At 38.2% G+C, this 27,689-nt stretch overlaps 1 protein-coding gene across 1 annotated transcript; it reads right to left on the reverse strand.

The window, feature by feature from the left end:
- Positions 1 to 2,995: 2,995 nt before the first annotated feature.
- trim36 (tripartite motif containing 36) lies at positions 2,996 to 26,325 on the reverse strand. Its single transcript, XM_014986344.2, has 13 exons — positions 25,970 to 26,325; positions 24,168 to 24,402; positions 17,120 to 17,466; positions 16,086 to 16,232; positions 14,894 to 14,989; positions 14,191 to 14,328; positions 13,894 to 14,009; positions 12,086 to 12,207; positions 9,324 to 9,441; positions 9,044 to 9,249; positions 6,530 to 6,713; positions 6,268 to 6,381; positions 2,996 to 5,729 (listed from the first exon to the last, which is right to left on the reverse strand). The coding sequence occupies exons 1-13, from the start codon at positions 26,006 to 26,008 to the stop codon at positions 5,360 to 5,362; spliced, it is 2,232 nt and encodes a 743-aa protein (XP_014841830.2). The 5' UTR covers positions 26,009 to 26,325; the 3' UTR covers positions 2,996 to 5,359.
- Between the last annotated feature and the right edge of the window lie 1,364 nt (positions 26,326 to 27,689).

A 27,689-nucleotide genomic window follows, 5' to 3' on the forward strand; every position in this document is an offset into this window, starting at 1 on the left:
CCTTCCTCTCCTCCTCCTACTCCTGCTGCTGCTGCTGCTTCTCCCTGAATTTTCAGCGGGTGATAGATTAATTAAAATCAACATTAAAGATGAATAAGGTTGCCTTTGCCTTAGAAACTGCAGTATCTGCTATGCTTAATCCTTGTGTAATATGTTTTCATTTTTGAAATTTGATATTTACACATTGCATAACCTTTTACAAAAGAAATATTTCAGTTGAATGAGGTCAAATAGTAAAAACAGAAAATCTTGGATATGTGAGAAATGTATATATCGGACAACTTAATTGTTCTAATGCATTACTAACAAAAAAATAATAATAGCAGAGATAGGACCTTCATAACCAGAGCAAGACTAAAGCAATAGCAGTCTTAGTGATTACTTAGGGCCACCAACCAGCAACGAAGAGGTCCTATTCAATAGTGTATTTATTTTATATTTTAGCACTTTTACCATTGCTTCCATTATAAATTGTTTTTGTTTTGTGGATTTAGCATTTTGTTGGCTCTTCTGGGCCACTGTAAAAAAAAAAAAAAAAAAAACAGTTTGGAAATGAAAGGTGGATTTCCATTGCAGAAAAAAACAGCTTATTTTGCATTGTGTGGGTTTGAGTTAATGGCCTCTGAGAGGAACAATAATCAAGCTGGCATTAGTAAACATCATACAGCATGATAATCAACATGTTGTATGATAAACATCACACAGCATAAGGCATTTTTCACAGATTATTACATTGGTTCTCTTCCCTGAGTTTTTGCTTCTGCTGTATAGATTATAAATTAAGAGAAATTTAAATATGTAAACAAAGGAGGAAGGGGGAACAGTAAAAATACAAGAAGACATACAATGGAGGTGTTTGCAAGAAGAAGTGAATCCTAGGAAAAATCTATCCTGACAAAGCCTATTAGGCAAAAATCCTAACTTTTTTATTTCGCAACTTATTTTTTAGAAATTAACTTCATAAAACAATTCAATGAAACATGTTCCTGCCTGTAGATTACTTCAAAAGAAATACAGGACAAACACCTATCAACAAACAAATATCTATGTTTGTTCAAAAGTACTTTGTTCTCTTAAGTGATTTCAGCACACACTATCTTAACTAAGTAGATATTTAAAGACTTAATATCTGAAACGACACAGACAAATGAAATCAATTAACCCATTGAAATGACATGACTTTATTACCCGTCAGAATTTGATAACATCAAAATGCACTACAGAAACCTGAGAACTTGCTTCTCATACATGGCATCAGATTCCATTTATCCTCAATGGATGAAAAGCAAAAGCATAACTATATTTGAAATAGTATGACACAGGCTTAGTGAGCATCACTTACACCATGTTTAACACAAATCAGACTTGACTATTTAAATTGAATACTTATATAATTTAAAAAAAAATTTAAATTGCATGGATAAAAGAAGACGATACACTTGATTTGATAGTTTACGACGGCACATTTTGCAATAGTTACTTCTAAAAACGATGTCTGTACTTCACAAAGAGATGTTTGCATTTGTCAACAGGTACTGTAGCCCATTCCTCTTTAGCCAACATGTCTGAGGTTTCTGAAGCAATATCTCCTTTCAGCTCTACGTATTTCAGTGAAGAGACACTGAAAGCTTCTATATTTAATAGAATTAGGATCTGTACTTGGTCAAGAGAAAAAACCAGTATCATGTTTTGTCCTCAGTTATTCTAAAAAAAAAAAAAAAAAAAATACTCCAGTTTTGTCTCCACTACTACCCCCAAAATGTGGGGACTTGTTAACATGCATTCTGGCAAACCTGCAACTTTAATTTTAGTGAGCGAGCTTCTGTGGACCACATTATAGTTTAAAATGCAACAGATGGTGCAATCGGAGAGTGATGTACCTTTACCCATTCATCTGATCATCTTTAAAATGCATTTTCTCTTGCATCCACATTCTGGCAGGTTAGTTGCGGACTAGAGAAGACTTCATATTAATATTCATGAACGTCACTGGAACATTAAACTGATTGAAGATGACATTCCAGCCTTCACCTTTAACGTTGATACCCGTAATCTTCGGAGCTCCCCAGACAGCGCTCACTTTTGCAGTCTCTGGTCCATGCCAATTGGTATGTTGGAGCAAACTACCCAGTACCATATTAGCTCTCTTCAGCAGGAGCAATGTACTTGAATTTATATGACAATTTAGGTTAAAGCTCTTCTCCAGGCTCTTTGGGAAATTGCAGCAAATTAAAATTTCTTTTGACAAATAATCTACAATAATATAGACTATCACATGCTGACGGTGTGTATTAGAGAACTGCTCCTAATAACTTTTCAGAAGAAATCAACTGTTTCATTGAGCCACAAAGGCATCAAAAAAATGTTGGGAGATAAAACCAAATGTTAAAATCATAAGCATTGTTTTTGCCAAAAGTACTGAGACTTAAAATGATTAAATTCATGTGTTCAAATCACATCTGTGACCAGAGGTGGATTATATCAAGCACCTATGAACACTCTTCAGAGAATTGGTTTCCATGGCTGAGCAGCTGCCTCTGAGCATTTCATCACATGAAGAGTTGGACATGGAGGCGTAAAATACTTTGCTACTGGACTTTAGACCTGTGGGAGACTATGAGCCAGAACATCTCATCCAACCTCACATGCACTGCTGAGAGAATAGTCTGTGTAGAGGCACAAATCTCAGGCCTTTTGACAATGTTGTGCATCCGAATAAAACATCAAAACACTTCCAACTTTTTATGAAAATAAAAATTGAGTCGATATGCTTCAGATAAGACTCAAATGGAAATTCTATGTTGTTACTCGCAGGTGTAATGCCAAACAGCATTTGTATGCTCCGAGTGTTCTGCGGAGCGTCATGTTGAAAATCTAAATTGTGAGGTTTTCATCACAATTTATATGTGCTAAAAGATGCTTCACTCACCCCTTCGGCTCTATAATTAAATGTTAAATAGCACCACAGCCGCACAAAAAAAAATTGGCAGGCAAATTTGATTTGAAATGTTTTATTCACTTTATCCCCTACACAGAAAAAGAAAAACATCCTTTCCATAATTATGTTTACGTACTATATATATATGCACACAGAAATTCACCACCACATCCAATCTCAGAAGACACGATTAGAAGCATTTAAAATTTTCTTCTTTAAGAAGCCCATTTACAACCACTAAACAGCCTATAAACAGTGCAAATTGTGACTAAAGGCTCAGGCGTCCACTCTTCAGTCTCACAGCCCCTCTGATGCTATTGCACACACACGACACTAGTATTAAACACACCTGCAGAGCAGATGTGCTGCAGATCACTAAAGTGCAACATTGTATTTAAGCATGGAGCCAATCTGTGCATTCATTAAGGATCAAATCTATGACAAATGCAATATACAGGGTGCATTATTATTTAAAGTCTAATACATTAAGCATTATGACATATGTGCTGCAACTCTTAACTAATCTTGCATATAGAACATTCAGCCATTTGTTCTGTGATCAATACATTCTGTGTATGAATAAAACTGAACTCTTTCAGCCAATTATTAAATGCATAGATTTTGGAGATTGTGTACTTTTTGATATGATTTTAGGTCTGTGAGGACTGGAGTGAAAACGGATGCAAAACACGTGGGACAAAATACGCACACCGTCACTAATTGAATATTCCTCTTTGAAATTGGAGACATCAGTTATTGATTTAAAAAATAATAAAATAACATTTTACACCAAAAATTGATTAAGTCTAAAGAACGTTGAACAGGAAGAGAAGTAGTTTGTTCCATTGGAAAAAAAAAAATCCCTTGACAAAAGGCAGCTGAACAGGCCAACATCTCCGCACAGTAACACCCAAACATTTATGATTTACTTTATTCCACAGAAAACAAATTCCAGATTAGTATGTACACACACAAAAAAATGTCAGCTTGATGTCCTACCCTAACCAAAATTTAGAAACCATTACAAAGAAAAGAAGAGCTATAAACCAACTCAAGAAGTTTCTTTCAGGAAAGGGACAGCAGTTAAGGTTTTCCAGGGCAGAGTGACAGAGGTAGGTAGCTTCAGACCCAAATCTGGGCTAAAAACCTGAGAAAACACACACAAACCGGTTACCCTAACCCTCCAGAAATCTCAATATATATGTATACACACATAGATGTATAAACCAACCCATGTGCAGGCACATAAAAAAAAACAAACAAAGTTAACCAAATGAAATGTGGTGTCCGAAAACTTTAGTCCATCTGATGTGTCCCTAAAATTCAACAGCAACTACTCCATGACAGCCAAACTTGAACAGTAAAGAGGTTAACATGCTACACCTAAAGGCTGTGCACCAAAATTAAAGGTACCATTTTGTGATAGCACTTTTTGGACAAACCTGAATAAATGCTTCCTTTAAACTGTTAAAAGGCTGTGAGGTGACAAAGCTGTGTGTTGCACTTGAATAAGCACCATAGCCAAAGGTTTCAGGCTGTTCATGGTATCGCAGTTATAAAGTACAGCAGATTTTGGTAACTGGACAACACTGCAGATAAATTTAGTGTTTTGTGCTAATAAAAAAAGTGAGTGTCACATAATTAAATATAAGAACAAATTGTATGTGAATGCAAGACATCCATTCGTTTACTGCTGTGCTCACAATTATCGATAATGAAAAAAAAATATATACGCAGTGATGAAAGCAAGAGATTATGTCCATCAATTTACTCATGTGCAAAACAGCCAACATTGAAACTAGTAGTGTTTTCAGTGATAAACTAGAGTAAACTGGTAGATACAACAATTGTGTAATTGTGTGATTATTTTTTATTTAAAAAAAAGGAGGGGGAGGAAAAAAGGCACAAAGGCGCAAGCTTCAAAACTAGCAGCAACCTTCCCTCGTATCCTCTAACATCTAAACCTTTGCTGCTACCTTCACACAGAACCACCAACCATTTAAAAAAAAAAACAAGAAATGATCTAGAATAATAAAGCAGTGTCCCAGTGTAAGTCGTTTCAGGTTAAAATATTTAAAGCGACTACGTATTCTGTAGCCAGTTCAGTAGCGGCTGATCTTAGCTGGTAAATAAAAGCAGGTCAATGACAATTCACAGATACAGAGACTTTGGTTTGCAAAGATGACCTTTCATATCAATCTTTGAAGACCTCTGCATGTGGACACATTGGACCAGTTATCTCATTCACAGAGAGGGGGGGGGGAGAGGGAAGCCCTGCTGATAACTGGCCCATCGCTAAGAAAAAAGGTTGAATTTTACCCTCGCAGGACAACGTACCCCCTAGGTTTTCACAGAAAAATACCCAAGAAAAAGGTAATTTATTAAAGTCTTAATGCATCAACATCTTCCCTCCATTCTTTCTCAGAAGGCCAGTTTTTTAGCAGTAATGAATTCCTCCAGCTGGACCTTTCCACTGCCCATGAGACCAAAGGCTGGAAACATCGTTCCCGAACAGTCGACCTGCCTCTCGAAAAGGCACCTCATGGTGTCGGCGTCGTAAAAATACACCCGATGTGCGTCATAGTCCAAGCATACGCCCAGGCGTTGGGGCATGGGAAGCACGCGGTTGCCTGGGTCGCCGGACGATAAATTTGCATTGGAAACGGAGGAGGAAGAAGAGGCCTTGGGGATAAAGAGTTTACCCATGCCCAGGGTGATGAGTGTGAAGGGCTGGGAGAGCTCGTAGCATGCATCCTCGCTGCCGCTGTCATGTCCGCTGTCGTGGTCATACCTGGAGAAAGGAAAAAGGATTCAGGATGATCCTCTCTTTCCCAACAGATCCTTACACCTGCATTTCACCAAGTTGTACTGAAATACTTGAGCTTGTGACACAAAAGTTATTGTAATTATTTTAAGGCGACACCCATTGCAGATGAATATTTTTACACCTAATTTAGAGGCCAGCTTGATGTCTTTTACAGTTCTCCTTCCTGACAATAAATTGTCAAAAAAAATTATAAAATTGGAGCCAAACAGTTTTCTTCACACATGATTTTCTGATATGAAAAAAAATACAATAAAATTCTTCTCCAATTACTTACTGAATGCTTATCACCTTATGCAATTACCACAGATTTTAATCGTCAAAATAAGGTTTTTCTTTGGTTTAACGCGAGTGGATCCAATGTGAAAGGTCGGCTTTGTCTGTGAGTAAGCTCTTTATGAGTTCACACCAGTTCTCTTGCATAAATGGAATTATGTTAGCAGATTTAGTCGTTTAGCAGAACTCCTTGTGTTTGTTACCTAGATCTTGTCTGTTTAGCACAAACCTTGGACTGCTGGTGTCTCTTGGGTTGTGGAACCATTCAGCCAGCTTGGTATCAGAAGCCACGCCAACTTTAATCATGTAGGAGTAAGGCTCCACCTTAAAGGCCCAGTAGTGTCTGGAGAAGAGAAAGCTTTATTCACTTTCTCTCCCCCACAATTTTGTGAACAGACACAATAGCAGTTATATGACTCCCCTAATCCTTAATGAACATGCTGATGTTGCAAATTAAGCATTTTGTTTTATGCCATTATTTTTTTCCATACCTCCCCTGGGAGATGCCCGTGTCCCCAATGATGTAGTCCAGACCCATGTAGCTGCCGGATTGCACACGTTCTGCTGAAAGGAGGAAAGCCATTCCCGCCACGCTCTCCACAGCATCCCGACGATTGTTCAAAATTAGGCGCTCGGTACTGAATCCACACTTGTCACTGAACAGGAAGTTAAAAACTGCACATGGAAAGAAAGAGGAGATGGAGATGGTTAGGGGAAGAAAAAAATTAGAAATCAGGAATAAAAGTCCAATAAGTCAAAATATCAATAGTTCATTTTAGAAGAAACCTTGAGGATTTAAATAGTTGGACTTTTTAAAAGGCAAGTGGTTGACACCAACACAAGAGGGCGCTATGACACCATTTTAAAATATATAAAAGGTTTATGCACCAACAGAATCGCCACCTCTTATCTCTTGCTCCATTTACATACATCATCTCCTTACAATTAAATGAAGTCTATAAATAGCTTTTGGGCCGAAGGCCATGATTACAGTAATCCAGGACACATGGGCCGACATGTTCACTCAGCCATCCCACCGCAACCTCAAGTCGTCTTTAGGCAAAACCAAACCATTTGCATTTATCTGGGAAGTCCTCATACCAACTAGGGCATGAACACAACAATAGATGAATCTAGCTGAGGGGTAAACAGCAGCTCTGCCACAGTACTGAGGTTAGCTGAAATAGCAGGACTGCTGCAAGCCAACAACTAAGCAATAAATGCTTGAAGGAAAATATAAAACTTTTTCATCCCCAATAAAATATGGAATAAATCTGGGTCAGCAGCAGTCTAGTAAAGATGCTTTTCCTTAATATATTAAGAGATAGGGAAAGAAAAGATCCAGTAAGATATGTTGTACCAAAAAAAAAAAAAAAAATTCCCAATACAATACACACACAATCAAAGCTACAGTATGTTATACACTTAAATTATATGATTAGAAAAAGTTTAATATTTTAATTACTGCAAAATATGTTGGGAGATGATTTTGTGTCTGAAAAGATCCATAATAAATCTACGCATTTTCATACAAATCTGAATCCAACATACCCAGACCAGAACAGAGACACAATAGTGAAGGTAACTTACTGGACAGATTCCAATCTGTTCAGTTTATATTCAAGTCCAGACAAGAGAATTTCAGTACATTTTGGATAAATCTCCTTCCAAGTGCAAACGATGCCAAGAAAGATGTGCCAGCAGTTTGAATTTCCAACCTGTCAGACTGTTCCCTCCCACACAAACATGACCTACACTGCTTTTAGCTACATCAAAAATGATTAGAAAATCACCATGGTAACCAACTTCATTAAAAGACAAAAAGAAAAAAAAAAGAAAAAAAAAGAAAAAAAAACAGCCCTTCTGCTTCATTACCTCCTGCTGTAGGCACGCCAACACAATTAAGTATTTAGAAACAAAACTAATTTGTCAACTGATTATCTTTTTAGGAGAAAATAAATTATCACAATGCCGCTAGTTGCTCCCAGAAACTGCAGCGAGGAGGAGCTTAGCTGCTTCTGCCAAGGCCAAAATGAGGCCAACAAAGGGGGATTGTGGCTCCAGTAGACCGTTTGCCCTTTAATGCATTTGACACCATCAACAATCTATTGAAGTGGCTGAAGTTGGGGGGATTTTAGTAAAAGATTTTTCTACTTGGTTTACATTTTTGCATCTCTGTAATAGTTTAGTTTTAGAAGTACAGGTGCTTCTCAAAATAAAACATAAAACATTAAATTCAAGTCCATTTTGAAGACTTCTGATGCAAGATTTCGTCTAGTGTCATGTTTTTGTTTTTTTTTGTCAACGTTTTGAATTTGTTTTCAATATTGCCAAGCACACTGTGCAAGCAGGATGAGAGGTGCAGTTTGAAAAACAAATGAATTCATTTCTCTAATTCCAAGAGTGAAATTGACAAATTAATCACAGATTCATAAAAATTCTTTCCAACAAAAATTAAGTTATTAAACCAAGAAAATGTTTTAACACCAATGTTACGGCCTACACAATGGCATGACAGTTGTCCAGCACTTCTTTGGCGCAAGAAGCTGCTATTCAGAGTGATGTAACCAAATATTAGTGGAGAATTGAGTAGAAGGAAAAGTGTGGTAGTAAAAGATGCCCAAGCAAAAAGAATAACTCCCTCGCTTGTTCAACACCTCAGCAGGGCCAGAAGTTGAGCACCTACAGGCTGAGTTGATGAAGGGATTTATGCAAAAGCAGGCGCAGCCAGATACTGATTGCATAAACTATACAGTACATGGACATACTTTCCAGTAGCTCTGCAAGTACAGATCTTTTTATTCTGTCTCATGTTTTTAATGATGAAAGTTGAAATCCAACTTTATCAAGAGAATGCATACAGTTCCTCAACTACACGAAAAAAAAAAAAAAAAAAAAAAAGATTCTCTAATAGAGATGAAACTGTTTATAAAAAAAAAAAAAAAAAAAAAAACTTCCATGCAGGAAAAAAAAAAAAAAAGTGGAAAAGGGTAAAAATAACTTACCAGGTGCAGGTGGAGTGTGGAAGGAGACCTCTGGGCTGTACGGGCTGAACATGGAGTTCCTGCAGCTTCGAACTCTAAAGGCGTACAGACTGTCAGGTTCCAGGTCGTGCACCAGAGCACTGGACCCATACACCCTGTCTGCAGCCCTCCAGACGCCATTGTCCTCTCCATTCCCAGGAGATGGAGACTGGCTTTGTCCCCCAAGTCTGAAAGACAAGATGATGGAATTAAGATTTCTTCTCATTATAATGCGTTGAGTGACTGTTATAATTCAACGTACTTGAGATACTCTAGAACATGGTGATCTGTGGGTAGATGGTCCTCAGAGAGCCTCCAGCAGATGGAGGCCTCGTTGTAAACTCTGCTGTGGGACCAGTCGATCAGAGGGGGGTCTGGGACTGGTAGAGAGGGGAGCAGAAAGAACGAATTAAATCTACACATGAAATAGTAAATGTACAAAAAAAAAATAAAAATAAAAAAAGACCATGATGTTTACATATATTCTTGAAATTTGTCTCAGACAAAGCAGAGTTGAAATAGTTTTCCTATAATGTGAAGTGTTGCCCTTCATTATTAACTTTGACAAGAATGAAACTGTCCTAATTTAAGAAACGTATCGGGTTGGATCATCACTTCCCACTCAGCAGAAAGGATCAGAGGACTTTGCTTAATGGAGCTTAAAAGGTTTTTACAGAATCGCTGCCTGGAAAGTAGAAACACCCCGTGCACCGACAGTCTTCCTCTCCTTCTCACTCCCAGTTGACCTTTCCTCCACACATTTAAAATATTTCTCCATTTACAGGAAGTAGAGCTTGCCTAAGAAACAGCAACCATCTCACAGAAGCTTTAAAAACATTTACAGCTCTTTAATTTCTTAATTGTTTCTCTACAGTGCTGTGAGAAAATATTCCCCCATAAAATCCGTCTTTTGCTTTTCATTTGTCATACTGCGACGTTAGAGATCAAACAAACTTTAGGGAAAACTCTCAGCACATTACACTTCACATCACTAACCTGAAAGGTCGCCAACTTTCTAAAAGTTGACAGAGCGACGTTCTCACTCGTTCAATATTTCAGTTTTCATTTCATCTTTTCAAATCCTTGCCGGCTGCTTTTTAAAAAGCTCTACCAATGCAGATTTACTCAACTAACCTGTCTGGAAAACATTTCTTTACAGCCTGCTCTCCTTTTTGCAAAAGGCACTGTGCATTTTCAAATAGAGTTAAATAATTAACTTCTGAAAATCACAATACAATAAGAGCACCATTGCCAATCCACCGTTTACATCTTTTTGTGCTTTGATTTCACATTTTGTCTGCAAAATCAGTTAAAGCTGCATAAGATGGGGATCTCATTTTGGATTTATTTACTTAACCACTTGGTATAATTCTGAAAACCAAACACCAAGCTAGAGGGATTGTCTTTTTTGCAGATGAGTAATCGGGCAATAAGGTTGTGACAAATCTAATATCGAGTACAGATTTGACAAAATTAGACTTGTTTTGAGGATGTTGGTGAAACTATCTTGACCAAACATTTTTTGAAAATGTTGGAAAAGAAGCACAAATGAGAATCAAGTTCAAGTCTTTCACGGGCTATTAAGAGTAGATTAATCATCCTCAATCATAAAACACAGAACCAGAAGACATGGAAACACAATCTCCATGAAGAAAAAAAATTCTGTAAAAAAAAAAATCACTGATTGAAATCATTATTGCATAACCCCAACAAACAGGTGCAGACATGAAAACTCCTAGCATGGCGCACTCTTCCACATATGCAGCAGTTCTGTGTTTACTGATGCATCATCCACCAAGACCTGAACTCATTTACTGCAGCACAAAAAAGCTTCTGCAGCATCTTTTCCCTCTGAACACAAGAGAGTGAGTCACTGCAGCAAAGGCCTGCAGGCTGTATAGATTAGAGTAACGTCGATACAGCTGCCACCCAACTGCTCCATTAAATCTGTTAAACTCTTCCCTTAGAGACTGTTAGGACTGATTCAGGCAACACTTTCACATAAAAAGCATGAAAAAAAAAAAAAAAAGATCAAGTCAGCTTCCTGGTGTTAAAAAAGCACTGCCGATTTAGATTTAGTCCATCTCTAATAATTAAAGACTAAAGGTATTTCTGATTGTAATCAAACTAAGCAGAGACAGGAGGAGGAGGAGAGCGATTAGAAATCTTGGCTTGATGCACATCAATGTTGACAGAGAGCTCCTACATACATTCAAGACTTCAGACACAGCTGCCACAGAGCTAGATATAAAATATAGGTTTTGGACAAACGCATTTAAACGAGGAGTTAAAAGGCCATTTAAGCTTATTTTTATATCAAAAAAGAAAAAGGAAAGAAAATCTCCCACATTCTTGACAAAATAATTAACTTCAATCTTTTCTGGAATTTTCTAGAGGGTTTTGGAAATTTATTGTTGATGTACAACATACATAAGAGTCGGGTAATTTTAACCTCAGCTGTCTCCCAAATCAGTATAATATTTCAAATGCGCTCATCTGAACAGATAATTGTATACGGCTTTCCGTTTATATAATATATAATTATTGCATCTTGAATATGTCAGTGGGCTCCATTCTATATGTGCATGTGTTTATCATTAATGTTCTTTCTTCATAGACGGCACAGAGCATGGTAGATCGTATTGCCATCATTGTATCCGTTGCTGAACTTGCTTACCCTAGACGACCTCTGACCTCTTTGCCCTTTCACAGAGCTGAGCATGCGACATGTAGGCGATTATAAACCACTTGTTATGGCCATCAACAGCACTATTAAACCAAAAGGCCGAGTACAGGGAATGTGTCCACATGCTTAATGAACACACAAAAAAAGACTACATTTTATTTTATTTGCTTTTTTTTTTTTGGAGTTGTCCAAGAATGAGCTGCATGTTCATTGACAAAAATCTATATATTTTTTGAAATTCTAAGCATATTTTTAATTTAAGTTTGACGACAGAAACATTACACAAGCAGACAAAGACTGAAGATTTAAGCAAAGAAAATGCAACAGAGTGGCTATACCTCCACCGAAGCACATCTCTTTCAGCAAAGTTTCCTCTTTGGACGTGTCCAGCACAAACTCATCAAAGCAAGGGTCAGCTGAAGGGTGGAAGGTCTTTAGTGACTCGGTGGCTTTTTGAATCCTGAAGAACAAGCAAGAAAGAAATCAAGAAAAATCCCACAAACATTAAAATGAATCAACAGATATTTACTGAAGAGACCATCTTGCATGAGGTCTGATCTTTCACAGTTTTTAGCCTGGGGTCGACGCTAAGCAATCAAATATAGACCAACTATAAACTAAATGAAAGCTTTAACAAGAAAACTAAACTCGCCACTGTAATTCCCCAGAGTGAAAACTTTCCCAGATTAACCAAAGCTGCTAAAGCAGATTAATTAAGCAGATTAGTGCAGAAGATACGGCAACACTCGGGCCACTGCAGCAAAAAGCTTTCCTTAAGTGCCCTTCTGTGCACGTGACTGTGTTCCCAACACATCGCAGTCACATACGTAACCACTTTAATAGGCTGAACACCAAAATAAACCCACCCAACCCAACTAAGAACAGCAGCAAGAGAACAAGTAAAGACATCCAACAAAAATAAATAGTCAGACTTTCCTCCGTTTTACATCACAATGGTCCCATCACTCCATCAGCAATTTTTTATCTATATCTGGCACTGGTATAAAAGTTTATCCTTCTGGCCACAATTATGATTGGCCAGCAGAGTCTGAATGCATGGTGCTGTAAGTGCTGCCTTTGGGATTGCAAATGTTGGCAGCATTGTAGTTATGATCATAATTGTGATTTGATACATTGCAACATTCCAGTTAAAAGCATTTTTATTGCATTAGATCTGCACAAGTTTTGCCCCTGGACTTAGAGGACATAACAGATTTCCAAATCTTGACCAAAAAAAAAAACAACCAAAGATGTGTTCAGTTGTAATGCGTTTCCATATGTGAGAAAGTAAATGGAGTGTATGAATAAGTGAATTTGTGTTTTATTGTTAAGAGCATACATGGAGTTGTGCGTCTGTGTGAGCAGATGTAATTAATGTGAGCGGGTATGCGAGTTTCTGAGGATGACGAGGTCGAGAGGAAACGAGGGGATGTATGATCTTATGTAGTTAAGTGTCTTTATACTGCGTTAAGAATTTATGCAAGCCCATTTTATAGAAACGGTGAATTAGCCATTTACTCCCATTGCCACACATTGGTTGCAGAGTTTGATTTGTTGCCATATTTGTCTGCAATGTCAAGTTTAAGTAACACACCTGTCTTTTGTAGATTTCTGCACTATTGTCAAAACTCTAGCAGGGTTTTTACTTTCGGTTAGATACATACTTCTCCATTTGCTTAGCTGGTTATATTGCACAAAATATTTAATGGGTAAATTAACACAAGCTATATTGAATCAACCTGTCTGCATGCAACGTTTAACACGAGTCAAATGCTATGCATGCAAATTCTGCATGCCAATTTAAAATGTTTAATAGATCATATTCCATCCCACAATTTATATGCATGTTTAAGGGGCCGAGAGGTTAAAGCTCACAAAAATGAATGTCAGACTATTTTAAAAACATTAAAAAAAGTTAAGTCAATTAATCTCATCGCATCACATGAAAAAAAAATTAAAAGCTACTGTGTTTTAGTAGATGTTTCATGTTTCCTGGTTTTAGGCATTGCACTGTAATATTAAGCTCCGTTTAAACACAGCTGTAATATTACTTTAACTTTGCAGAAGATCGTTCGTGCAATTGCCAACCAGAGTATTGATCATTTTTCTGAATCGATCCAGTTGGCAATAATATTCTGCTGTGTACCTGACATGTAGCTGCTTTGCAGTCTGGACAAAGCAGGACTGATCGGTCTCTTTCAGCACCTCCTGGGCGTAGCCAACCAGGCCGCTGTTCTCCAACATACCCTGGTACTCCTCCACCTGCAAAAGTTTTAAAGAAACAATGCATTAAAAAAAAAAATAAAAATTAAAACACATACTCTAAAAACACAAATAAAAGCATACAGTTTCTAAACGTATTAAAACGCCTCAGTTGGTTTCATATAATTAAATTATCCAGGTTTAATTTAATTGGCCAAACGTATATTGAGATGTTTTCTACCTGGCCTTTCAGTTGGTCTATGCGTCTGTTACGGGACTGTTCAATGGATCTCAGCATCTCCGATTTTCTTTCTTGAAGAGTCTCAAACAGACGTTCAAAATGTTCGTTGGCTTCACGCTCTGCAAGCTGTCCATTTTCCTTCAGAAAAAAAAATAAAAACAAATTTAAACCCCCAAAATAAAAAAATACATATAAAAAAAATGCAAAAGATAAATGAAAGGTTGATGAATGCAACTCCTTTTTATATCCAAATATTCTGAAGACTACGGTGTTGAAGTCTCCAACAGAGAACAGCTTTGATTCATTTTGAAACTCAAGAGCATCCCAAAATTCTCTCATTGTGCTCAGATATATTAATAGGATGTGTACCAACGTCCAACTTCAAAGAGAAAAGGGTAGAGCATTTTAAATAAAAAGTAGTCTAAAGAAACTGAGTTCAAACTGAGCTTTGGATTCCTCTCAGTTTCATCTTCATACAAAGAGTATCCGACCAACTGATAGGTTGCATCAATATTCATGAATTTCCCCATATCCCTTTTTTGTTAATACTACCTTTATTGTTATAGTATTCTTTAACTGCATAAAAAAACATGTTAGAAAATATTTTCAGAATGTCAAGTACAATAATAAAAAAAAAAAACCCTGAGCAGAGCAGAGAATGAAGGAGTTGCAGCAGCATGAGTCAGCGTCCTCTCTCCCTTACCTCCGTCTGACTGATGAGCCGGTCAAGCTCAGTAATCTGAGTCCTGACCTGGTCCTCTTTACTGATGAGATAATGGATACTCTTCGCTAGTTTCTCCTAGGGATACAGACGATCAGCAGCATTTAAAGAATATTTCATTTCAAACAACTTGTAGAACATCATGCATTCAAGTATATTTTTACTAATGCTTTAAACATGGAACCACTTTAAGATCTCATTTGTGTAATTCTGTTTGTGCCAACACTCATCCCATGTAGCCTTGGGTTAGATCAATATTTACCTCCCATCCCACAATTCACAGCAGCAGCTGTAAGTAGTTCCCTGAGTGTACATTAGTGTTCGAAGCAGCAGAAACCCAAAACAACTCGCTGACGGAGGTTTCCAGAGCCACTCGGATCATTTGATACACAATCTATTCTGAAGTTACAATGTGTGCAGAATGATGAGGAACAAATGGTCTCATTAAATATGTAAGAATGCATTGTTTGCAGCCACACAGACAAGCACACAGGGTTGCAGTGAACGTGCTCTGAATAGCACCAGAGGTTTAATCAACCATTTCATATTTTTAAACCAAGATTATTCCGTTTAAGGTTTAATTTTCAGAATTTTTTTCGTAGCCGCAGCAAACAAAGTCTCAAATCTAAATTCTGGGTTCTTAGGGGGGTCCATACATTTTGAAAAATATAAAAGGACAAGAATGAACTATGCTGGGGACATAAATCTGATGTTTCTCCACTTGGGTTTCAGTTTCCACAGAAGGAATCGTTAACAGTCTGGTGCACACAAAAGAAGCATTAATATTACAACAGGAGAAAAAGATCCAGCGACTCGCTGATTCATGGTACGGGATGATAAAATACATGATGCAAATGAGATTTTCTATACGACACTTAATCGAACTCAAGTTAAATACAACAGTGGAAGTTTTGTAATGTGTGACCATACGCACTGAACGCATTCCCCTGTAACAAACGAGGTCCAACATGTAGGATTTTATTGCAAAAATATCAATAGTCCAAAGTGCTTTTCAGCCCATGACAACATCACCACTGACTCACTCAGACTATAATCTTTGTAATCTGGAGAAAGTTTTTTGTAGCACTCCCAAATACAAAGCAGAAAAACAATTTAAGTTTATTCCAACTCATCTTTCTTTTTCTCTCTTCAGGAAAGCAAACCGTCTTTGTACCTTGAGGATCTTGTAAGCACTGCTCATCGAAGTGACTTTGTGGTTGGCATGGGACCCTCCCAGTTTGCACAAATGACACACGGGCCGTCTGCAGACTTCACAGTACATGTTCACCTTCTCCATCTCGTGCTCTGGACACATGAGCACCTGAGAAATTCAACATATCACACTATTATTGTCTGAGGAAGTCGTCTGGGGCACAAGTGCTGCACACAGCTGCATACTATAGAGTTACAGCATCCATTTAAACAAGGAGTTAAAATTAGACCTGAAGAATGTATGAAACAGTCGGCTGGAGAGCAGATAACTGCATGCAAGGTTGAAGCAACACAGATCAAAAATGAGCTGAAGGGAAACGGGAAGAGGATCTGAACTTTAAGTAGTAGGAAGTTCTGAATAATAATAATAAGTCCTAAAATACACAGAGATGAAACTGCATTTTTAAATGCCAAGGTCCCCCATAGCGGTCAAGCATTTTTAAGTTGAACAGTTTGATTAAATTTAGCTTCTCTAAAAGTCTATGAATCTTTTTAGGTTTCATCCTCACACGGTAACCTTTGCATTTTATCTGAAGCAGTAAAATTTACTAATTGCTGTAAATGTTAGCCTCGCCATCAAGCAGCAAGGCTAACAGTTAGCAATAAGCGCTAGTATTCAATGCATTTATCCGTTTCACACAAAGTTTCCATTTGAGAAGATCATATTTTACAGACTCAAATTTAAAAGATACTGACTACATAAATCACGAGGGGTATTTTTCATGTTTGTTCTCTAAACCTAAAAAACAAAAAAATAAATAAAATTTAAAAAAAAGATACTCAATAGAAGCTTAATTTTTGCAAGTTAAAATCAGCTTTTTTTTAACATTAGTAACACTTAAAGAGTGTTGGAGGAAAAAAAAAAAGCTTTAAAACCACAAGTTTTGTCCAAAACTAATCCAAGACCTGGCAGTCAAAAACTAAAAAACTGTTCAGAAAAAAAAATTATGTGCAGCCTTCACAGAATCACATCTCGCATGTAGCGTTGCCGTTTACCTTTGGTCTAAAATTCGTGGTGGGACCAACGTACTCATGCTGGGCTTTGGGCGTGCCCCAGGGATGGTGTAATTTGAAGCACTCGTTGCAGTAGCTAGCTTTGCAGTCCATGCAGCTCTTGGTTGCCTCCTGCTGGTTTGGAGGTTTACAGACATTACACATGATTGCAACGGCCGCGCGGGCAGCCTGCCTGTAACGCTCGACGATGCTCTCCAGGGTGAAGTTACGGAACAACATGCTGATGCCGCGCTCTCCCAGGTCGATGTCATGCTGGCAGCCGGGGCACGGGATGGCGGTGACCCGGGGAGTCACAGACCCTCGGCGCCAGCCCGGGGATGAGATCGAACCTGAAGGAAAGCAAAGAGCCATGCATTAGGTAAAGGTCATGTGCCATTTGGATTCACACCCTCAGGCCATAATGGTTCCAGTCTTGTTAGAGGCTCTATTTGGACATGCGAGCATCAATGTAATGAATTACAAGAAGGGAATGGTTTCCATGAGAGTCAAATGGGGGTCTTTGTTGAATGCGAGACCTCATCTGTGCCAGATTCTGGGTCGTTACATCATTGGGGGTGACATGCCGGCTATGATCTTAAGGCCAAAATGCCATTGTGCGCAGCCTTCACAAATAGGGCCTCTGCATGTTTCCTTTTGTGCTTTATTTCCACAATGACAACTGCTCAGAAACATGGAGCAAAACACCAGCACAGGCAATGCAGGGAGCAGAGGTCACCCAGAGGAAAAAAGTACAGAAGGGGAACCAACTGGGAAGAATGGAGCATTAGTGAGGATTCATCAGATGAAGACTGCAATCGATGAAGATTGAAACCTACCAACTAATTAAAAATATATCCAAGTCATCCAACACCTACAATGAAAGTGATGCTAATTTTAAGTGCAATCAGTGATTTGAATGAGTTTTCCCATTGGAAAAATAAAAATTATCTTAACAGAACATAACCATGAGACCAAGTAGTAAAATGCTATAGATATAAATGTCAAGCAAATGAACAAAGGTCCAGTTCAACACTAAAAATCTCTTGGGGCAGCAGAGCTTTCAAGAGATTTGCACAATACCCATCTTGTTACTGATGCTGCAGCAGCATCACAACAAGGCAGCAGCACAAACTGTTCACAAGATCACATCACAGAGACAAGCAGTATGACCACACTGAAAGCCAGCAAACTTAAGTCAGTAAACACACAGAAATCAAAATATTGCTTCACGTTTTTGGGGGACAGGGGAAGAGAGGAGTGCTGGATTTATCTCAGTTTGCAAGCCAGTATTTCCACTTCGTTTCCTGGGACCTGGAAATTAAATCAAACACTCCTCAGGTAAGCCAAACACACAAGGAGGCCACTTCAAACAGCACTTCTGCGGGAATAAGGTGGAGCTGAAGGAAAGTAAAAAGCTGTGAGAGCAGCAGCAAACTGATTTGTGTAGCCATGTGCATGCTAGGTGAGATGGTGACTGTGTGGGGATGGTTGACTAGAAGGTGGTAAACTCTGAATATGGGCAAAATATGAACAGAAACCTTCCTACAGATAAATGCACATTATGGCAACATATGTCATTGGATGATGAAAGCCTCATTTAGAGCAACTAATAAACCCCACAGTCATTTCTATGATCAATAAATGGATGTCTTCAGACCGCATGACGACTCAGGACAGAGTGTGTGAATAGACTGCATACAGACTACACCTATAGCAAAAATATCCATGTATGAATTATTTTCTAGAGCTGAAGAAAGAGCTTAAAATAAGTCATTGCAGGTCTGAAAAGGGACAATTTCCTCCAAGAGATTTGTCCCCACAATCAAGAAAACAAAAGTTCCTCGAATTGTTTCTTATTCAATAATAATCACTTATCTGAAACAAAAAGTTTACATTTCTGTTATACTTTCCCAATCCCTGGAGGTCTTTCGCTTTTGTCTTTGCAGAAAATTGGTGGCATTTCATGTTACAACGTTGAAGATTACCAAAGACTTTATAGTGACACATTCTTTCACAAATGCTTGTAGAGGCAGTCTGCTTGCCTCGGTCCTGATTTTATGTACATGTGTGAATGGAAGTGATTGGAAATGCTCATGTCATTGATATGGATGGGTGAGTCAATACTTGGCATTATATGGCATCGGACTCTGACCAAGTAATTTTGTGAGAAGTTGGTTTTTATTTTCAAATTCAAAATCATCTTTGTTGCCCATTTTCAATTTTCTTTCAAACTTATTTATGCTCCAAGGCATCTTGTTTTTGGATTAAGAGGTGAATATATTTTTTGAATAGTTTGTTACTCCTGATCCTAACGAAAGCTGAGCATCAACAAAGTAGATATTGAGTCTGTTTTCTAAGTCATCGGTGTGATTCATCTAAAAACTCAAACATATAAAATAATTAGCAGTAGACGAGACATTTTTATCGTTTAGTTGTTTTACTAGCTATGGTATGATCGTCAGGTTTGGGATTAAAGAGAAAGAGCTGGAGGGCAAACATTTCATAAAATACTTGACTCACAGAAAGCTTAAACATACTTAAGGCTTTCAACTTTATATGCCGTTATCTTTTCACATTGAGAACGACATTAATCCTTCTTAATAAAACTGTTCTACTCGCCAGCAGGATTTATGAAGTCGAGCCAATGAACACACATTCCAGTTTTAGACCAACTCCCAGGAAACTTCCTCACCAATTTTGGTCCTTTGTGTTCTTTTTGGCAGAGGGCCCCTGTCTGCTTTAAAACATTTTCAAAACCGTTATCAGCATGAAACAACCCTCTTATCAAGCTGGCCTCTTTACGGATAAATATTCCTTTCAATTTCCATCTGACAGAGTGGGGTTTGTATGGTTGTGTTGAGAGGTAAAGTTGGAAATGTAGAGGCAGAGGTTCAACCAAACTAGGGTCTTAGAGGGGTTCTATGGCAACACTGTACTCACTACTATAGCTACTGAAAACACGGATCCCGCGTCTACCTCGACTTCCAAACGACCTTCGCCCTGCGGCTGCAAGCAATGGACAGAGAGGTGAGATGAGACCAACAAGAAAAATTAAATGATACATGATGTGAAAGTGACGAGTGAATCCAGCTGGTAGAAGCATTACAGTGGATAAGCAAACTTAAACTAAGGAAAAGGCAAGAAAACAAAACGTGACACAACAGGTTGTGAATAAAAAGTATATTTAACCAACGCTTAATTCTGATTGGTTATCTTTAAGCTTAAGGGCTTAACATGAAAATGATGGCACCACAAACATGTTTTATGTTAAGAATCAGGTCAGAAGAGTCTGACAGTGATTAAAAAACTTGTACAACTAGTTTTACCTACAACCCGTTTTTCAAAATACTGCCGATTTGATATTTTGTCATAACTAATCCACCTCAAATCAATGTGAACCAATATTATCTGAGAGGCTAATATTTAGACAATACAATATTCTACTAAAGCACTACAAGGCTTACTGCATTCCCCCCCTCCCTACAGTCTAGTTCTAGTGGCAACCAGGGGCAGAGATTCCTTGGAACTAATTTAATTTCTGTCACAAAATCCTTTGTGTAGCTCCGTTATGAAGCTGCTTTTAAATGCCAGTCTCTGCAGCCAAATGACCAGTTAACATGCAGAGCATCGTGTTGATTTACAAAAGTTGGTTTCTTAAGTCATTAAATAAACATTCAGGAATAGAAACCGAAATAGAATGTGAAAGTATCTGTCTGCAGAGACGGCGTCAAATAACCTTGTGTCTTGCTGTTCCTACATTACAATTCTCTACAGAATAAATCAGAGTGTCAAAACATCTTGGAAGAAACATTTTCAGTAGCATGAAGGGGCTCAGTTCCTGTGGAAAAAAAACAAACAGAATCTTTGTAACCGTTTCTTGTCCTTCAACCAGAAAGACCAAGGTAAAGCTTCACATCATCTTTGTTTAGCAAACCTTATATTAGGCCTTTAAACTTTGGTCTTTGAAACTGAAAGTCCTCCAAAACAGAGATTTTAGATATGACCCAACAGACAAAAAGCCTAACCATTAACTTTTTAATCCAATTATATACAGCTGATAAAGCCATTCTTATTTCACACCTGAAACTTATCAGTTATGGAGATAAATTCATCACATTTCTTACTGGTCAACAATAAATGCTAGTTTCTTTTTTGGATTTGTTCACGCAAGAGTTTTGACCTCTCAATTTTGTGCAATTGAGTTTTTTTGTATAAAACATCTACATGACATTTAAACTACTTTATCTTAACTGATGCATTTCATCATCAAAATTAAACAATAGTCAAAAAGAAAAGGTTTTTGTGACCACCGACTTCTTTCCCAGTACATCTTGTCCGAGCTGGCTACCGACAAATATAGGCTTAAGTCTTTTTCCCTCCGTTCATCTAATCCCTCATTCATTCCTCACAGGCAAGTCGCATCACTATGGCTACACGTTATCTGATCTCCGAGGAGTGGGGGCAGAACAACAACAAGTCTCCCCATTTGTGAGTTTGAGCCAGCAGTGTGCTTAAAGTTGAGCAAAAAAAACACCCCAATCCCACAGAACCTGAGCCTCTTAATCTGCAGATTAGATGCGTTTAAGACGTGAGCAAATTCACCACTAATCACAGAGGGAATTCCACAAGACCCATAAAAAAAAGCCCAAGTTAAGAAAAAAGTGACAATTAAATACAAAGTTAGTTTCTGCACCAGCAAGTTGTGTCATTTGTTTACTAAAAGGAGGATTTGATCATTTCCTGCAACAACAGACGCAGTCCTGTCTGTGAAGAATGAGCTCTTTCAGGCTGCTGAAGCAGGCTCTGAATGAGAGTCTGAAAGCATGCAGAGGTTTTTTCAGCCAAGGCTGAATAACTTACTGAAAGCCGTTCACCTCACTGTACTCCAGGGATTTCGGTTCCTCTGGTTCATTATGGCAACGTGGCATCTCGGGTTCATAACTACAGCGTGTCAAATCTGAAATAGTCAGGGGCATTTTTGGAAAGTAAGGCACAACAGATTCATCGATCTGAATTTTTAGTTCGGTTTCTTATCTGTTTTCGGAAAACTTTGACCTCCTGAGGGAAGTTCTATATTATTCCAATTTCTCTATGAGGTTTAACAGCAATTGAAAATATTTTTTCTAAACTTCCTGCAATAAGTCAATGATTATTTTATTGCGAGCAGAGGTGTGACAGCAGTTACTCTGAAACTGCTTTACTGACACTTTATGAGTCAACATGGCTACATATTTGAGTTTTAAACAGTGTTAGAAAAATATATCGGTGATGAATCTAGCTACCAAAAATAAAGCCAGGTCTTCATACATCTGCCAATGTTTTCTGATTGAACATTTTTGACAGAGGTTGAAAACTAAAAAAAGTAACCAAAGAAAAAAAAAAAAGCCCAAGTGGAATGTAAACATGTTTCAACAGGTCATAGAAAATAAACTCTTTAAACTAGTTTCATTGACAATTTATCCTTCTTGCAATTATTTTTTGAATACCTTACTGATGGGTTATCTGATGAGACTCTTAGTCGTAGAGTCAAAGGTGATTGGTTTAACTTTTAGCATTTGAATATGACGCTTTCACGGATCAGAAAGAATTCACATTCTTGAGTTTATGCCCGGCACGTCTCTGACCCGAACGCCATGTCAGGTCAGAGACGATCAAACCAAAAAACAAAACAAAAAAATAAAAATTGTTGAATCTACTTGGAAGCAATTTCTGAGTAAATTTATAGAAACAAGGAACAAGTTATACAATGATAAATTATCCAGAGAATTAGTTCTGAAAGAATAAAAATAAAAACTATACAGTTTAGATTAAGATTTAAATTTCCATCGGACATGCATCTCTTCAAAATAATTGAGGGCTACAGCTTTAAATTTTATTCAAAAAGTCAAGTTAAAAACGTATACCCTTCATCAACATGAAAATATTTCTTGCAGTTACACCAGCCTAATCCTACTTTCAATTGCTGATCAGCTTTGTGCTTTGTTCCAGTTTTATTTGGATGATTTATGTTAATTTGGATGTGAATTTTCCTCTGCGATTAATAAAGTGCATTCATTCAATCATCTCAAAAGGCCTCATTCCCATCATCCTAATCCCCAACTCTGGACAATCAAGATATCTGTGCATGCAGCGTCTCGACCTCACTTCAACCAACCCTGAATTTTAAGTTTAAATTAAACGAGTAAACATACATTTCGTACAACTGTAGAAGGATTGGAAGGTTGCAGCTACTCTTTTATTCCCAAAATAAAAAATAAATGACCAGGAGGCATTCGTTTCCCCGCAGGTGCGTTAAAAGCAGCCGACAGAGACAATCAGGAGGCAGACAGATCTCGTCTCTGCACTTTACCCCAGCAGCCCATCAAATTCCTTTTTCTGTTCCATTGTGCCTTTAAAGAATGAGATTAGAAGTGGTGCTGACAGAAATTAACAGTTTTCTAAAGTTTGTTCCAGTTTATGTGGGACAAGAGCAGGAGAGAGGGCTGTGTCTGCACCACATTTAAACACACAGATACTTGTCCTACTTCCTGCTGCTCACACTAAGCCTTTTCACTCTGAACCAGTCATTTGCATTAGCTAAAAATTTGCTTATTGTTCACAAAATACTCGCACTGCCCATTTCTGCTCATTAGCGTGGAAGATAATGTACATTTCTATAAAGTAAATATGATTTTGAACTACGTGCGATTTGAAAGCAGAGTTAAAAGCTGAAGTGAAAAGGAAATTGCAAGAGGAACAGAATAACAGGAAGTCAACACTACTGTGGAAAAAGTAATTTTGACTTCAGTGGAAGCCGATAAACATGACACAACACCCATCTCTTCCCAAGGTCTGGTTATTAATTTCCATCAGCTCAAATAGCTGCTAATCAGGTCGAAGCACCGTTTCCCCGACAGCAGCTCCCATTAATAACTAAACGTGCTGGATCCCCAACACTAATCACCTCAACTGTAAATCCCATTCCTGGAATACAAAGAAAAAAAGAGAAAAAAAATTCACTCCAGCCACAGGAGAATTTAATCAATTTGCTTTCCTTACCGCCCAAACTCACCTGATCTGACAAGCCTGTCCAGCCTCTCCATGGAGGGGGAAGGCACCCTGGACCGCGGGCTGCCCGGCACCGAGCTCTCAGAGCCAGCGTCGAACGAGTCCTCATAGTTCAGCATCAGCAGCTCTTTGACGCACTTGTGGCAGACGCTGTGCTGGCAGGGCAGGATGAGCGGGTGGGTGAAGAGCTCCTTGCAGATGGGGCAGATCAGCTCCCGCTCGATGTTCTTGATCGGGACCTGGCAGCGGAGGACTCCGTTACCAACAGCGTTTCCACCATAAGACATGCTTAAAACTTGAGGTTCACTCCCAATGGGAATGTTATCTTGAACACAAGTCACCAACATACAGTCATGAAAATGCATTTGGTTAGAAAATAAGGAAAGTCAAGCCAAGTTGGGGAAACAAACATGAAAGAATGTGTTTGATGGTTGGTAAACACCAAGATGTACACATTTTGGCTAAAGCACAGATGTGAAACATGGTGGTTGTAGCGTTGCATTCTGGGGATTTCTACTCATACATGGTGAGATTTGAGGGGCACTGATAAAACCCTAGAGGCTCCAAAAGGCTTCAAACATTGGGCAGAGGTTCACCCTTCAGGATGGCGACACCCATTAGCACATGTCCAGAGTAATAGTTTACATCAGAGAACATTCAGGTCTGGTCTCGGCCAGGAGAGCTGAAATCCTGTCCTCAACATGTCCCATCCTGCAACTTTGAGATGCATTCTTCCTTCTACAAACCAGAATCACATGAATGCTCACAGGCCTCTGCAGAGGTAAAAAGATGCTGATGAGCCGTTTGATTCTAGAAAGGAGGCACGTAAAAGCTGCAGGACAGTAGAGCTTAAGGACTGGACTTGGGCATCCCCGGTCTATTCAGAGTCCAAAGTCAGATCCAATTGGGTATTTGTGGAAATGCTTGAAAATCTGATCTTGAACCATCTCACAAATATTTCAGTATCTTGAGGTCCAACTCTGGCAGAGACATACCATTGTCACAGTGATCTCAATTTCTCACAAAGACCCAATGAAGCCTCCATAACAGCCATTTACCATGTTCTTCCAACATTTCTCATAGCATTACAACAGTCATCACCATGTTCATTTGGAACCAAATAAAAGTTTAAGTTTGAAAATAGTTTGGTTGCATTTTCATCAATAAATTATGCTCTGCTAATAGTTTAATTTTTTTTAACTACTACAAAATGAGTGCAAACAGTTGGTCATAATAAAATGGTTTCCAAGAGACCGTTGCTAAGACAATTATAATCATTTTTTCGTCTCTACCCCCAACATTGTTGGATAAAATAAAAATAAAAACATTTACGCAAAGTTTCATGCTTGTATCGACTTTCGAGCAATTCTATCCATATTTTACACGAATCACCCAGATTACATAACACGGGATTAACCCTGGCTAAATATAGAGAAACACAAATACCCGCTTCAGTATCTCACATTTTAACATAAGGTGAGGATAAGAAAGTCATTCTAAAAGCTGCACGCCAACTTCTGCGTCCAACAACCAGCCGCTGATTGTTAATTTAGTTCAGACGGTGCGACTAAGCCAAGCTGCCACATATCCAGCGTGTTAAAGCAACAATGCCCAGAAGATAAAGGAAGTTTAATGACAGAGAGACAAACAAAGCTGCCCACAAGCGGAAGAAAAGCCCAATAAAGACGGAAACAAAGACTCGAATCAGCAATGAATGGACAACTCTGCCTGCTCTCCGTCTGTCTGCAACTGCAGCAGGCAGAAGAGCCACAGGCTGAATGAGTGAAACAAACATGATCTTCTTACCGAAAATGCACCGCTGCTTCGCCGCATCTCCGCGGTCATGATGAGGCAAAAATAAATAAATAAATAAAATAAACTTGGTTTTTCTTTTCTACTTTGTTTCTCTTTCTGTGGGTTTAAAAAAATAAAACGCTTTGTTCGATCAATTAGTCCAGAACAAACCGCAGCAAACTTTCCTGACGGGGAGCAGGGGAAAATGCCAAGTAGTCAGGGTAGCGTGAATATAAAGAGTGACGGTGCGATACGCCACGCCGCGCCGCGCTACGCCACGCTACGCCGGTTGTCCGGGGGTGAATCAGCAGCTACTCCGCTGCAGCAGCGAGTGCAGCCCGGGGGGAGGGTATGAGAGGCAGGAGGGAGGGGGGTGGATCTGGGAAGTGAGACTACTGCTGCTGCTTTTATTGACTTCAGGAAAAACCCGATTAAACGCCCTCTTTGTTGCTTTGATGAATTTCTACAATACAAGTTTCCACCTCAGTGACACTCCTTTTTTAAAAAATCCAGAGAGCTACATCAATTTTCCTGACATTTTTCCAAACAAAAACTCTTCACATCGTTTGCAACCCTCATCTATTAAATTGAACTGAGAAAAAATAAAACGAGCTAATCTAAAACTTAATCAGCATGGATACTGTTTTATTTCTGAACACCAAAACAGAAGTGGGAAATGACAAATTCGTGTTCTACCTTTGTATGAACTCATGTTTTATGAATCATGCTCTGTAAAGGTCCCTGGCCATTCCTTCTGGTTGTGTAAAATAATTTAAATACATTAGTATAGCATTGAATTACTTTCCTGTATGAAGTTGCAAAACAGGGGATATGCAAATGACTCCATTCACATAACCTGAGTTAACCCTGCTGAATAAGAACTGAACCGTCTCAGTCATAAAATGATTGAGATAGTCTCCAAAAAACTGCATATTTTCTAAAAAGTTAAAAGTTAACGATTTCAAAAGGTTATTTCTGATAAACAAGAGCATTTAGCTAGAATTTAAAAAAAAACAAGCCAATTTTTTATTTCAATTTCAGTACAGAAAGGAATATCTTTTTAAGAGAAAATTAGCCCAAAGAATAATTTTTTAACATTTTTTTTACTGTTTTACAGATTTTACACAGTAATGATAAAAGATAATAATAAAAAATTGGCTTTTGGTTATGCAGATTCAGTTAATTTAAATAAAACAGAAAAGCACCAAAAGAATAGAAAAAAATCCAAAGGTTATCATACACTCTGGATAGAGAAAACTGTTTTGTTGAATATATATTTATTTATAGAGTAAAGGTTTCATGCATAGCACAAGAGGAAAAGTAGAAGTGTCACTTAGCAAAATTGAAAAGAAATTGTTCACCAAGCTGGGATTCCATTGATCAAATCCAAATTATATTAGCATTAAACAAAATAGACTGATCAAATTTTCCCAATATTTGTTGTGGGTCAGAGAGTTACACTGATTATACTGCCATTGTTTCAGATCATGTGAATAATTTATCACATCTATGTAGATCTCACTTTTACATGAAGCATTTTTAAAGTGACAGAGTTCTGGTTAGACAACCTAAAAAATGTTGAGTCTCTTTTAAGGGCGGAGTAAAATTATTACTTATAAAGTCACAAAGGGCAATGAAAGTATCTGTAGCATTAGTGGAATAACTTTCTTTGTCCGTAGCAAGCAGAAATGTGTTAGTAGGTCAGTGGTTCTTTAATACTGCAGACAGTATC

The sequence above is a fragment of the Poecilia mexicana genome, unplaced genomic scaffold (genome assembly GCF_051168715.1).
Source record: "Poecilia mexicana isolate PSO_F unplaced genomic scaffold, ASM5116871v1 scaffold_9, whole genome shotgun sequence".
Classification (NCBI taxonomy): domain Eukaryota; kingdom Metazoa; phylum Chordata; class Actinopteri; order Cyprinodontiformes; family Poeciliidae; genus Poecilia; species Poecilia mexicana.